Source organism: Vigna angularis, chromosome 4 (assembly GCF_016808095.1).
Source record: "Vigna angularis cultivar LongXiaoDou No.4 chromosome 4, ASM1680809v1, whole genome shotgun sequence".
NCBI classification, from domain to species: domain Eukaryota; kingdom Viridiplantae; phylum Streptophyta; class Magnoliopsida; order Fabales; family Fabaceae; genus Vigna; species Vigna angularis.
In genome coordinates, this window is record NC_068973.1 from 32096357 (window position 1) to 32110521 (window position 14165).

The 14165-nt window shown below is 26.8% G+C and overlaps 1 protein-coding gene across 1 annotated transcript; it reads right to left on the reverse strand.

The window, feature by feature from the left end:
• Positions 1 to 11277: 11277 nt before the first annotated feature.
• On the reverse strand, positions 11278 to 13811 carry LOC108330726 (probable trehalose-phosphate phosphatase J). The gene is made up of 10 exons (XM_017565245.2): positions 13392 to 13811; positions 13161 to 13301; positions 13001 to 13072; positions 12767 to 12859; positions 12620 to 12679; positions 12416 to 12517; positions 12139 to 12286; positions 11978 to 12048; positions 11743 to 11835; positions 11278 to 11609 (listed from the first exon to the last, which is right to left on the reverse strand). Exons 1-10 carry the CDS (start codon positions 13539 to 13541, stop codon positions 11541 to 11543), a joined length of 999 nt encoding a protein of 332 aa, XP_017420734.1. The 5' UTR covers positions 13542 to 13811; the 3' UTR covers positions 11278 to 11540.
• Between the last annotated feature and the right edge of the window lie 354 nt (positions 13812 to 14165).

A 14165-nucleotide genomic window follows, 5' to 3' on the forward strand; every position in this document is an offset into this window, starting at 1 on the left:
TATATTCAATATTTTTTCCCATATTTAATAAGGTTTTAATTTTTGTTAATTTTGATTAATTTGATTTTTTTAATAACGTATAATAATGAATATATGTGAACACTGTATGACCTATGTTAATTCATAATATTTATTTTTTTAATTTAAAACAATGTTTAAATGTTAAATCAACTATAATTATATTATTGAAATATAATTATTAGATTTATTTTTTTGTTTTTTCTACATGTAAAATTATTTAAAATTAATAAAAAATTCTTCTAATTTTAAAAGTAAGGTTAGACTTCGTTAAAAAATATAGGATTATAATTAGTTTAAAATTAGAAGACAAATTATTCATGTCACAAAAACCAATCAAAATAAGAAATATACATATTAAATTCAAAACAAAGCTATAACAACATGTGGTATGAAAATTGATATGTGTCATTGATATATAAATATACAAATATGTAACATCAATATTTATCACATGATACTATGATGACTTGACATAGGAACAAGATTTTTAAATAAAAAATTTAAAATAAAAAATTAAAAATAAAATTTTGAAATGATTTGTGTTATTCATACCGATTTATTAAATATGAAAATTAATTAAATTGATTAAAATCAATGAAAATTAAAACTTTATTAAATATGAAAAAAATCACATTTAATAAACTCGAACAAAATAAAGATTAAAATAATATCTAAATTATATTATTATATTGTTGAAATCTAATATTGTTTTTTGTGGGAGTTATATTGCCTTTATACGGAAAAGTTGATTAATCCGATAAAAAACATACGAAAATTTACACACGTTAATTTTATGAATATGTAATCCCAAGAATCTTAATTTAATTAAAATTATTTTCTTATAAAATTATGCCATTACGGAAAAGACGAAGAGAAGAATATTATAATATTTAGTTATTTCAACATGTTATTTAAAAATTAAACATTTGCCTTTAAATATCCTTTTTTTTGTGTTTTTTATTATTAAATGTTATGTTTTGTGTGTGTAAATTCTTGATGTTGACCATTATAATAAAAAGAATTATTTTGATGACGTGACATTGTAATTAAGTAATCTTAATGGACGTGACATTATTTACTTTGAGTGCCATTAGTCCCATCATATATTTGCATCATGAATTGAAAGCCATCGATTTGGAATTTGCACAGACAAAAGAGTATTCCTTCAAACAAATTTAAATATAATTTCATATATGAAAACCACACAAGTCACTTTGAACACCGACTCTATTTGCCAGAATGGAGGAATCTGAAGACAAACATAAAACTTAAATTGAAGAAATATTGAAAAAATAACTTATTTTAAAAGTTCAACTTCCTTTCTTTTATTTTTAATTAAATATAAATATTTTATCATGAATACTCATTGCACTATTTTATAGACTAAACAACGGTTAAATAATCATAGTTTAAAATAAGAATAAGTTATATTCTTTTTTATTAGTTATATATATTGAATTTTATTTATCTTTAATATAGAGTGTATAATAAAAAAAATCTTTATTTATTTTAAGTAATCTGTTAGAAAATATAGATAATTATAAGCACTAACACGTTAATAGTTTGGATTTTTTTTAAAAAAATTATGATTAGTTTAAATCACATATTTAAAAGTGTGGATATTTTGAATCATATACTTAAAATTACGAGTAATTTAACTTTAAATATTTAAAATCACAATAATAACTAAATTATCATATGGTGCATCAATTATCTTAGGATAAAAGTTAGATAGATCAAATTATAACACTTGAAATTTTACGTTTTTAAATAAATTTAAAGAATAACACTATGACTATTAGTTATATATTTTAAGCGTTCAATCTAATAATTAATATAAATTGCTTTACCTCAAAAAATACACAATGTCTAAACTGGATTGCCTTTAATTAACCATCTAGGTCGAAAAACAATGTCAAACCGTTGCTAAATCTTAAGATCATAACTTTATACTTTAGACCACATTTTTAAGTTGTTATCCAATAACACATATAAAGTGCTAAAGTGAATGTCTCCAGTTTCTTCAGTCCACAAGCAAGAAAAGGAGAAACCAAAAGGGGTGTGAGATACATCCAAAAACTCTCTTATTAAGCATTCAGTTGCATATACATACTTGTTATATGGATGAACTACTGATGAAAAGTTGCAGCTTCTGGGAAAGGAAATTAAGGTAAAATAAGGTTTCTTAATTATTTTGTTCTTTATGTATGTCTTTACTTATGGCTAATCATTTTTCTCTTTCCAATCAACCCTCACTTAAAGGGTCACACCAGAACTAATCCTTTTATGCAAACTAAAATAGCCATTATTTTGCTCTCTGCAACAACACCAACAACCAATTATCAATTTCCAATTGTTGCTAACCAACAACTTACCATTAATCGACATTGTACCACGTTTCTCATATATCAAGTTCTAAATTCTTGTATCAATAATCCAAATATATAAAATGGTAATCTAGAAATTAACCTTTCTTTATATATATGTTTATTCTTTTTATATTCCAAGAGTGGTTTGCTGCTAGCATGACAATAATTATAAGTCATGCCAAGTGTATTGATTCTTTTAATAATTATCTTGAAAAGTATATTAATATTAATGTGTAATCTGATAAGAGTATATGACATAAATGTTATCATTCAATCAATCTTAAATTGTCTGATATGATCCATAATAGGAAATGAATATGGTGGCTCAACTAATGTAAAACACTTAACATGAAGGAAAGGTGTTGGAATAGAACGTAATGAAAGTGTGATGAGGAGTGGCCGTTTTATAGCAATAATTGGAAGTTTTAAGGCTTAGTTTATTGGAGTTTAAGACACCAATGATGAAGCTAAATCTAGTGGCAACCTAGCTTTACACGTATGAAAATGAAGGTATGGGTTGTGAGGCTTGGAAGCATGTTTGGTGTCCCCATTAAGCATCCCAATGTCTTCTGCAAATCAAGCACTATGAGTGGATTCCAACTCCTCCTCAACCATTTATAAGATTCACATAGTAGTGGGTTTCCCTTTCACACACCTAACTCTTTGAAAATAACCCATTAAACTAAATATCAAATCTCTTCCATTTAATAAAATATTACTATTTTCAGATTCCATTTTGCTGATATTTGGTTGAGGTGGGCTCTCACAAATCTGGATGCCCAATGGTTTAGTACACCATCTGTTTGTGAAAATTTAAAGGCTCTGTTTGTGCTTAATATCCCAATTAAACAAGGGTGGGGCCTCCCATTGTTAATTGTGATTAAGATCACAGCTGTAAAACTATTATGCAGACTGAGTTCCTGGCTCCCTGTGATGGTGCAGAGAAAAGGATAATATATATATATATATATATATATATATATATATATATATATATATATATATATATATATATATATATATATATATATATATATATATATATATATATATATATATATATATATATATATATATATATATATATAGATGGAGGAACAGGAAGCAGCTGGTTTATCTACTGAGAATATATCTGTGAGCATTATTGTGATGTACCACATATCTGCTTCAGTTCTAATTCCCTGTGATTGGTAACTAGGTGAGTATGTTCGCAGCACCTGGACCATGTGATGGAATATGATTGATGGTTGGCAATAATTTGAGGGCTTTATGACTACGCAATCATGGATGTAGACTGTGTTTAATCCTTTGACATGTTGCTTGTCTTATTTGCCAGTTTGGTAATTTTATGCATAATTCATCACGACACAAAATACAAGGAAACCAAACTACAAACATGGATAATGATCGATAACAAAAGGAGGAGCCATCGCTATATGTGGCTACAGTTATCATCATATAATCTTTCAAATATTAATCAAATACAATTTAGAAACATCCCGTTGCTATCACGTAAAAATCATACAAAGTTAAATATCATCACTTTAAAATATTTATATTGTAATTTTAAATATGCATATTTCATCCGAGAAACAAAATTTATCTATGCCACACGAAAGCAAGGTTAAGGTTTTCTGTATGGATTTATGTTTTCCTTTTTTGGTTACACAATTGCCTCACTTGGATTTTATTTTCTTTTTTTACTTATGCATCTCGCTCTTCGATTATGATCTGATCTCAGTTTCCAACACGACTCCTCCTGTTTCTAAGGACGTACTTGTGAAGTAAATCACAAAATAATGGCGGCTATGAATGGAAAAAATCGAATAAAACCTTGTCCTATTTTTTTTCCCACTGTTTTATATCACATTTTTATTTCATGTTTATGATATTTCAAAACACCTGAAATATAGAGATGCTTTCATCTTCTTTTTTTTTTTTAACTCTACCAAGCACTAAGCTATACATTTTTATCGATACGAATGAATGAAACTAATTAGGCATATGGTCTGACATACGAAATATAATAAAACTTCACATGAAAATATATTATTTCGTTCTATTTAAACACTTCATATTCCGTTTTTTTATTCTTCTATGAAATATTTGAACAGTAAAATATTTTGTCATCATATTTATTTAATTATTAATATAAAATATGTAATTAGTTTTACCGATAGCTAATATTTATTAACCAACATTTAATTTTCTCTTATCTTCTTGCTTCATACTACTGTTTTTTCTTTGATATCATTCTTTTCAATATATTAATATGTTTAATTAATAATTTTATTTTTATATTCAGTCATATAATTAATTTTTTTTTAATTTAATTGAGTTTTAATATATTTTAAATATAATTAATTTAGACAATTTCATTAGACTAATGCTAATGTCATTTAAAACATATGATATATATCATCTTCTACTTTGATATTCTTCTAATTTAATACCTAACACATTCAAAATTTTGGCATATAGTATCTTTCAAAGATATGTGTGATACCTTTTAAATTTTGACATTTAACATCTTTCAAACATATTAATACTGATTTTAATAAAAAAAAATCAAATTAATTATATTTAATAAATATTGTAATTTAATCGAATAAAAAATATAAATATAAAATAAATATAAATCTAAATATAATGACTAAATTATTAATTAAACTTAGGAGAAATTCACGTCAACTTTTCTTTTTCTTTATTTAAATTCTGTCTTAACATGAAAATACCAAACATGCACATATCAATTGTGCAAGCAAACACGCAAGATATAATGTCAATTATGTACCAGTGAAAAATATTTAATTGAAAATTAATATTAAGTTTGTGGGTTTGTATAATAACAAAAAAAAAAATCAATTCACGTAGTAAACCAATAGTGTGCTACAATAAAATTTGATTATTTTCGTTATTTTCTGTTATAAATGTGAATAGAAATAAAGAAAAGGTAAGGCAAGTTGACATTGAGTTAGATATATATAGTTTAATGAGAGATGAGGATTAAATTCCATTACTAATAATGTATAGTACAAAAAAGTGATAGTAAAAAAAATACTTATGTCAAATATATGAATATCTTACAAACGGTTAATGTTAAAGCTGAGTTAAGATGACGGATTCATTTCACTAGATCATAAATCACCCATGTTATCAATGTAGAAAAGTATAGAAAATTAGTATTAAAAAACTAATTTGAAATTAAATTAACCGAGTAAGAATTAATGTAGAAAATTGATTTAATACTATTTATTATGTATACTTTAAAACTGTAAAAAACTCATTTTACATTAAATAAAAACATATTTACAGTATAATGTTTTATATTCATATCGCCTGGTTCGAAATCATAAATGGTTTTAGTCTTTTTTAAGTGCCACTCATAAAAAAAAGTGATTTAAAAATATTTTATTAAAATTAAGAAAAGTTTATTATTTTTCTAAAACAATCTTAAACTAGACTTTAAGATGTATCGAAGGTGGGAGTAGTTTTTTACATAATGGGACATTAGTTATTTTTTTTGAAAAGGTATGGTGGATAATGCTATGTTACTGGTCGAAGTGAGTGTCAGACGCCAAATTCAAGATTTGACACATGGTTTTTGTAACTTTAGATTTTTTTAGCCTCATTTGATTGGTGCCAAATTCTTTAAAACGGAGTTCCCGGTAACACTGCTTTTGCTTCCCTTATTTTTTTTTTAGTTTACAATGTTTGTTGGCACAAGAAGCTGATCCTTAACCCTTATCCACAAAAATATCTGTGCCACTAGCCAGGTTAAAATATAAACTCTAAGAATTAATATACTTTTTATATTAGTTATTTTGGATATTTTTCATTAATTAGAACTCGATCAAGTTACATAATTAAAATTAATATCATAAATTTGAAGTATGGTTGTCTTTAGAACGTGATCTATAATAGTTTTGTCTTTAAAAAACATTCATATAATAAAAATACACTCAGATAATAAGAAGAGAATAGTATTTAAACTATGTTTATCCTAAATGATTTAAAATTATTGAATTTAATAAAAATAAATTATATATACATACATATATATATATATATATATATATATATATATATATATATATATGTAAAGGAATTTTTTTTATCAATTACAAATCAACAAAAAAAATTAAATATATAAGATCAATTCTAAAATATAACCTTGTTGTAAGAACTTGAAAGACTATAAAATATAAAATATCTTACTATACGTGAATTTTTATATCAATTATTTGTAACTACACCAACATCAAACGTAAAAATAAAAGTAACTAACCATTGGATTACTTCCTGAAGTAATATTGCCTTAAAATATAATAATCCACATTGCTATACAATTAGAATGTTTACCTTCATTATTTTTTCTATCAATAATATTTGAAATAAGTTATGTACTAACTTATTATTGTATTAAATTAATATTGAGTTAAATATATTTTTATTCTTTAAATTTTAACGTGAAATTGAATTTTGTTTATGTTTAAAATTTTCACATATTTGATCTTCAAACTCTAAAAATGAATAAATATATCATTTTAATCATAAAATTTTTGTTAACGTATTAAATACGTTTTTAATTGACATTGAAGTAATGTGTCAAACAATGTAAACAACTCAAATGTTAGCATAAAACAGGTTTGATACATAAAAAATATTTAACTGTAATTAGGTTAAAATGACTACTTTTATTCATTTTTAAAGTTTTGAGACTAAAATGTATCAAAGTTTCAATTTCGTGTCCAAGTTTAAAAACTAAAAACATATTTAACCCATTAATATTTTATAAAGAATAAAACTTAAAACTAATTATATATAACTTTTTTATTCGTTTTCATTAAGATCTTACAAACCATGTGACAATATTTTAAAAATGTTTATATTAAAATACATTACAATTGTAGTGGATAATATAGCACATTATTTACAAAATTATGGATGTGATGGTATTAACAAATGTCCAATATTTTGTACAAAATGTTATGCCAAATAGAGTTGCTATTAAGCAATGCTGTTAAAATAGATTGAAATTCGTAAACCAACTCGGTGCACCAAGAGTTTAAGTGCAGGTTAAGTTGGATTGAAAAAAAATTTGAAATATCTATACAGGTCAATTTTGAACCTGATCCACTAAGAATCTGACTTACCCGAGTTGAACCCGTGGTGAGTTGAGTTGGCTCACCAACCCACCTAATTATTGCTTTGTGTTTCAATATTATTAGTTAACACTATTTTATTATTATATTGTAGATGAAGATAAAGAAAAAGATGCTTCAAAAGAGAAAAATATTGTGAATTTATCAATTTAAAACTCTAATCTTATATATGGATAAGTGACAAAAAAATCATTAATGTTAACTTGTTTATTTTGTTTTCTGTGCTTGATTTTGGATTGTGTTGTATTTTTTATATTTTTAATGGTCTTTAGACTTTAACATTATTTAGGATTGAAATGTATTTATTTTTGAATTAGAAAAAAATTGTTATTTTTTTTAAAATGAAAAAAAAAACCTTGTAATTAAGTGAGCTAGTGAGCCAACCTGTTTAGTCTATGGTGTACATGGATCGAATTTTTTTGGCTCACTAATAAGTGAATCAGGTTAGATTGACTCACCAACTAACAAACTCGTAATAGATTTTGAGAAATTTTGAATTGAGATGTACATGCACCTTGTTGTACTATTAAGATTTAATAGAAAAGAATATGTACATAATTTTTTTATTTGAATTTGAATACCACAAATATTTTATTGAATTATATTATATATATATATATATATAATATATACTTTGCTGATAAAAAATAAAAAATGATAATATTATGTTAAAAAATTTAGTTTATTATAAATTAAATATTATTAATTACTACATATTCAAATTTTCATAAAGATATTAACATTTCAAACAATAACATTAAAAAACATACATAATTTTTTAACTCATATCAATTAGAAAATATAATTTATTTTTAACATAATAAGATAAAACAATGAAACTTAGCCAAACTACTAAAAAAATGTATTATCCACAAATACAATTAGTTAATAATAGTAAAAGATTGTCATACATTTGATTTTACCAATAGATTATTTACAATAAAAAATCCGTCAATAAAGTGTATAAATAAATTCATTAGTAAATATCTATTGATAAATATTCATCAATAATTACAATCAGATTCTAATTATCGATAAAATTGTAAAATTGCGATTGTTTTTGTCTTCCTCTTCCTTATTTTTCTCTTTATTGTTTTCATTCTCATCCTCATCGCTCCTCCACCAATGTGACCATCACCGCAATGTCAGTCACTGTCATTTATGACTCATTCATCCCGTTTTCCTCCTTTTCTTTTCTCTCATTCACCTCCTTTTACTCCAACAATAACAATTGTCACATCTTTGCATTAGTGTCGCACTTCCAAGTCGCTACTGTGTCACCATTCTCGTGGTCCTTCCTCTATTGTCACCACCAGCTCCAACCTCCTCCTCTTGCTCCACCTCATTTCATCCTCTTTTTCTTTTCACCATGTCTCCTTAATATATAAAAAATCTCATCAGATTGAACAGTGCAATTTGTCGCTCAATTTATTGACAAATATACTCACAAAAAAACCCGTTAAAAGTTCTCTAACAAAATTACCAATGGAATAAACTATCGCATACATTATCGACGAAACAAACCATCAGATACAATATTAATGGATACATAAAAATATTCTTCGATAATAGAAATTTTAATTTATCTATAGATCTAACTGATAAATTTTACTAACAAATTTATTATTCTCGATAATTTAAATTATAAAATTATTCAATAAATTTTTTTGATAAATTTAAGTTTATTAATAAATTTATTTTTATCAATATAAATTCATCGATAATTATGAAATTTCTTTTCGTAAATATTTATGGTAATATAATTTTCGAATCTTCTATGATAACATGTAGAATTGAATTTTTTTTAAATGTATTTAGCTAAAATATAATTAATACTTTATAGTATACATTTAATTAAAGTTTTGAATTTTGAGCATATTTTACCTTCTCTCCAAATTTTGTAATATCAATTGTAATGTTGACTTTATTTAACTAAAACTATTTAAGTGAAATTCTAACCTTAATTCTAATCTTAATTAAACTAAAATTTGTAACCTTATTTCCAGTATTAATTATAGTTTAACTAAATACAATTTGCAATCTTAATTTATCTTAAATGAGTCTTAATTTGTATTTTACTCAAATTCTAATCACATTTCTAATATTAATTGTATCTTAATTAAAAATGTAATCTAAATTGTAATCTTAATTTTTCCAAAAGTTATTTAAATTAAGATTAACTTAATTATGCAACATATATCTTGAATCTAAAACAAATATAGAATTCAAATAATTAAGACTAACATAAATACACGATTAATTGATATGAAATATTTTCTTATCACAAAATTGTCAATACATCTCATTTTATCATCATTCTTTTCTATAATTGATCTAGTAAATGTTCTAGAAAGCATTTTAACAGTAGTGATATAATCATAACGTTTTAAAGATGTAATTCTAACCTCTCTGTTTTTTTTTCTTTTAAAAGAGAACTTTATTTTAAATAACACTACTTATTAATTTTAACTTTATCTCTTAAAAATTTAGTAATTAAACGATATATAGCAGCAAATTAAAATAGTTTTACTGTCCATTCATTCATTCACTACAATACCATAAAGTGTCTAAATAGTAACTAAATTTAGAAATAAAAAAATAATTAATTACTATAATAAATAATTTAAATAGTAATTTATACACTTTTTTTTAATTCAAAATAGTTTCTATTATGAATAAAAATATATAATTAGTAAGTGAATTTATCACTAATTGGTTGCTGAATATTAGACATCAATTTTAGTGATTAATTCACATATTAATTATAATTTTTTTATTCTAGAAACTATTTTAGATATTAATAATTTTTAGTTTATAAATTAGTATTACATTGACTAATTAATTTTTTTTTCTAAAATTTCTTATGATATAGACTTTTTTTTTTGTGATTGAGGATCACGTTATAAAATACTTTCTCAGTTTCGAAGTTATTATTACAATTTTGTTATTAAAGTTTTAAAAAATTAATTTACATTATTATTTTCAAGGAAATATTAATGTGTTTTTTATTTATTCTAAGTAAGTCACATCAATATTTATATTTATAACGTATAAAAATAATATATTTAATGTGAAAGTAATTTTATTTTGATAGAATTATTTTAATTGAAATGTCTATTGTTATTATTATTATTCTAATTTTGTACAAAAAATATTTTTGAAATGTAGTTATTTTGGGATGTACGGAGAATGGGTTGCACTGCATTCAATCTATTGCATATACGATTAGAAGATGATATTAATATGCAGTCTCTCTTAATTGGATTTGATATGTCTTTTCTGGTTAACTATTAAGTAAATTTACCAAGTATTTAATTGTGTAGTTGATGATTAGATTTTATATAAAGAAATTGATTAATTAATTGTTAATAATTAAGATTCCTTTATTTCATTTAATTTTCTCTTATTTACAGAATTCAAACACTGGCGTATAATGGCAATGACAACATGAAAAAAAAATTATAGATAAAATTATAGATTTACAAAAATACGTATGTGTCTTCACTGTGAGAGAGCTACTTTATTAAATAAATAAATTAGGTAATGTAATGGTTGTATATTTACAAACGCTTATAAAGCATAAGTGGAACACTTTTTGTGTGCAAGGATTATTACGACATTAAAATTTCTAAACCAACTCATTTTGTATTTGTGAATGTCTAAATCAGCTTATTTGGTGTTGGAGATCGTAGTTATCATTTCGAGTATATGTTGGCCACGTATACGATAAGTACAATTCATATTCATTTCATAGCAACAAAGTTGACGGAGCATTTGCAACTTCGCCATAAAACATCTGCCTTTTCACTATCCGCATGCGCATGCAATGCAATCTTTCTGATCGGACTTTGTCCTAAAAAATTCATGATTATAGAAAATGGAATGATCCTATTTCCTTTTTCAACAATAAAGTCATACAATTCCATCCATCCCTTAACCCTTCCAAGGTGGTGGTGTCAATTCTTTAACTCATCATCGACAAAATCTACAACTCTGTGCACTTCACACTACTGGATCTTTTCCATTCCACCAATCTCCGCAAGAATTGCTCAACCTGTGTATGTGCCCATAAAGATAATGTTATATATTTTTCAGATTCACCATTCGCAATAAAGATATATATAAGATTGATGCGTTAATTATATTATAATATATTGTGGTAGATGGAATATATTTATAGGACTTGCCTCTGATGGATCTTGCAAGGTGTAGGAAGCATCTGTTTCTTTTGCAACACTAGAAACAAGTATCCCAATTCCTTGACCCCTACTGCGTAAAACCTGGTAAGAATATTATATCCATAACGTTAACAAGTTGATCACTTAATAAACATATGGAAGCCAAACAAAATGAAATATATAATAGCAATATGCTTTCAACTATAACTAACAAACAAACCAACTAGGTGACAGCATTTATTACCTTAAAAGCATCCTCATCTGTTCGATCATCACCAATATAGATTGGAAATACATCACTCGAATTCTCGTATCCTAGAAATACGCAAACAATATTATATTGAATCAGAACAACCATGTGTCTTGTACAGGCTAATTATTTTGCATGAACTTATATAAACTGACCTAATGATTCTAACAAATATTCAAGAGCCTTTCCCTTGTCCCATTTGATGGTTGGACGAATCTCTAGCACTTTTCTGCCTTGGGTTAGCTTAAGTTGTGGGTACTCAGTGAGCACCAATCTAACTTTCTCCGCCAGGGGTGCCCAGCTCTGAAGAAAAAGAAAAAGAAGGGGTAAAAATGGTTAGATAAAATGAGGTTACCCAAACGTGTTTTGGCGTGTGCGTGTGGGTTTGGTGATTCTACTGATTCAACAATTGTATAGTAAATTGACCCTTACCTTTTCGTCAACACAACGAAAGTGAACGGACAAGCAAAACCTGTTGTTCTCGACCTTAGCCCCTGGGACACACTTTGTTTTCTCTAACAACACCTTGTACACCTGAAATTATTTTTTATAACGTACCACGCAGTTACCATCTTATGCGCTGTTACGCGTTAATCAGGGGCAAATAGAGCCTTGCATTTCAAAGTAAAAACAAACCTCATCGATCATGGGTAGGAATTGACTCGCGGGTTGGAACAGTACTGGTTTATTATTACCCTGAAACAAAGCAACAAATTTCAACGTTAAGCTACGCAAAAGATATAATCTTCAGCACGCTTATAAGTTTCAAAAACTCTCTCTCACTTGCTTTGGACTTCGGCTTTTTGTTGGCCCCTTGATGTCCATGCCATGGCTCCCGGCATAGTAAAGTTCTGCCAGTTTCACAAAGTTATAGACCTGAAAAAGAAAATCAGAAAGAAAAAACAACCTTATTAAACATCAAAAGGGAAACATATATATGATAATAATTAATAAATAATCATTCAATTATAACTCATAAGTCATTCTTGTATTTATTCTGCTTTGAAGAAAATGTACCTTGTCCCTGCACCTCCCGGTCACGATTGCTGTGGGAAAATGTCTTGCGATTCCCTTCAGCGTCGCTCTCATCTAATATGAAAAAACAAAGACGAAAATCAGTCACCCACACAAGGTTGTGTCCCAGAATGAATGAGACAAGAAGGAACAAAAGAAAAACCTTTCGACTCATGAAGGCTTTGTCCGGATCCGTAACGATAGGGGAGAGTGTTCCATCGTAGTCAAGAAAAACTACAACCTGCTTGCCTTTGGAATTATATGTTATTTGCTCGAAGGTATTCAGAGCTGAAGGGTGATAAAGCTGCAAAGAGTTGGGAAATAGAAGCAGAGTCAGGTGAGCAGCACAACGACTCATAAACTACATGTTCATATCATCATATCTTGTGCTTACAATCCAATATCTTTTTTCTTGGCTTTCTGATTTGGCACGAGTTGGGGAAGAGGCTCTCATTGAATCAATCCAAGCACCAACTTTAGCTCCTTCCAACCTTTTCACAAGATTCTTATGGGGCAGGCTCCAAAACCCGCTAAGCACAGCCATGGATTGTGGCACTGTTGCACTTGCTTAGTACGGTTGATTTTGAAATGGACGCTGTCACGGCAATCAACGTGTTAATAACCTCGTGAATCACCACATTTTAGTTGGTCATCATGTTCTCTAAAGTTCAAACACTTTGGATTGTGGATAGAGAAGTTTGAAAAAAGGAAAATAGGAAGCAGAATAAGGGAAATAGAGGGAGGGTGTGGAGGAGTGCAAAAAAAAGCAGAGAAGAGAAGAGAAGGAGATTGTGGTACTTGGCTTGTTATTGTGCTGAATAAGGGGCTTTTATAGAATGAAAAAGTCGAGGGGGGAAAAAATCAGAAGGGATTTCACTAGTTGGGTTTGCCTAGCCTAGTCACGAACCAGCCAGGTGTGTCCGGTCAATTTATAAACTTAGGCTTCACGGCACAAACTGACGAAACAACCACTTCTCTCTCCCCCTGCTTCTTGTACTTTTCAGCAACTATTACTAAATATGAAAAATATGGGGACCACCATGATCCCACAGCTACCTTCCTTTTTATTTTCCTTTTCTGCCATAAAAAAAGTGCTCATAATAATTTGGAACCTTCACTGAAACTATAGTGTAGTTTCGTTCCATTTATCACCTATCTGCATTGCATT

What these genes read in the sequence shown, in the direction of transcription:
- LOC108330726 (XM_017565245.2), bottom strand. Translation starts at nt 13,541, where the DNA reads ATGGCTGTGCTTAGCGGGTTTTGGAGCCTGCCCCATAAGAATCTTGTG. An exon ending in CCGGGAGGTGCAGGGACAAG is followed by an intron (nt 12,860 to 13,000) that starts GTACATTTTCTT and finishes TTTCTTTTTCAG; the next exon opens with GTCTATAACTTTGTGAAACT. An exon ending in AAAGCCGAAGTCCAAAGCAA is followed by an intron (nt 12,680 to 12,766) that starts GTGAGAGAGAGT and finishes GCTTTGTTTCAG; the next exon opens with GGTAATAATAAACCAGTACT.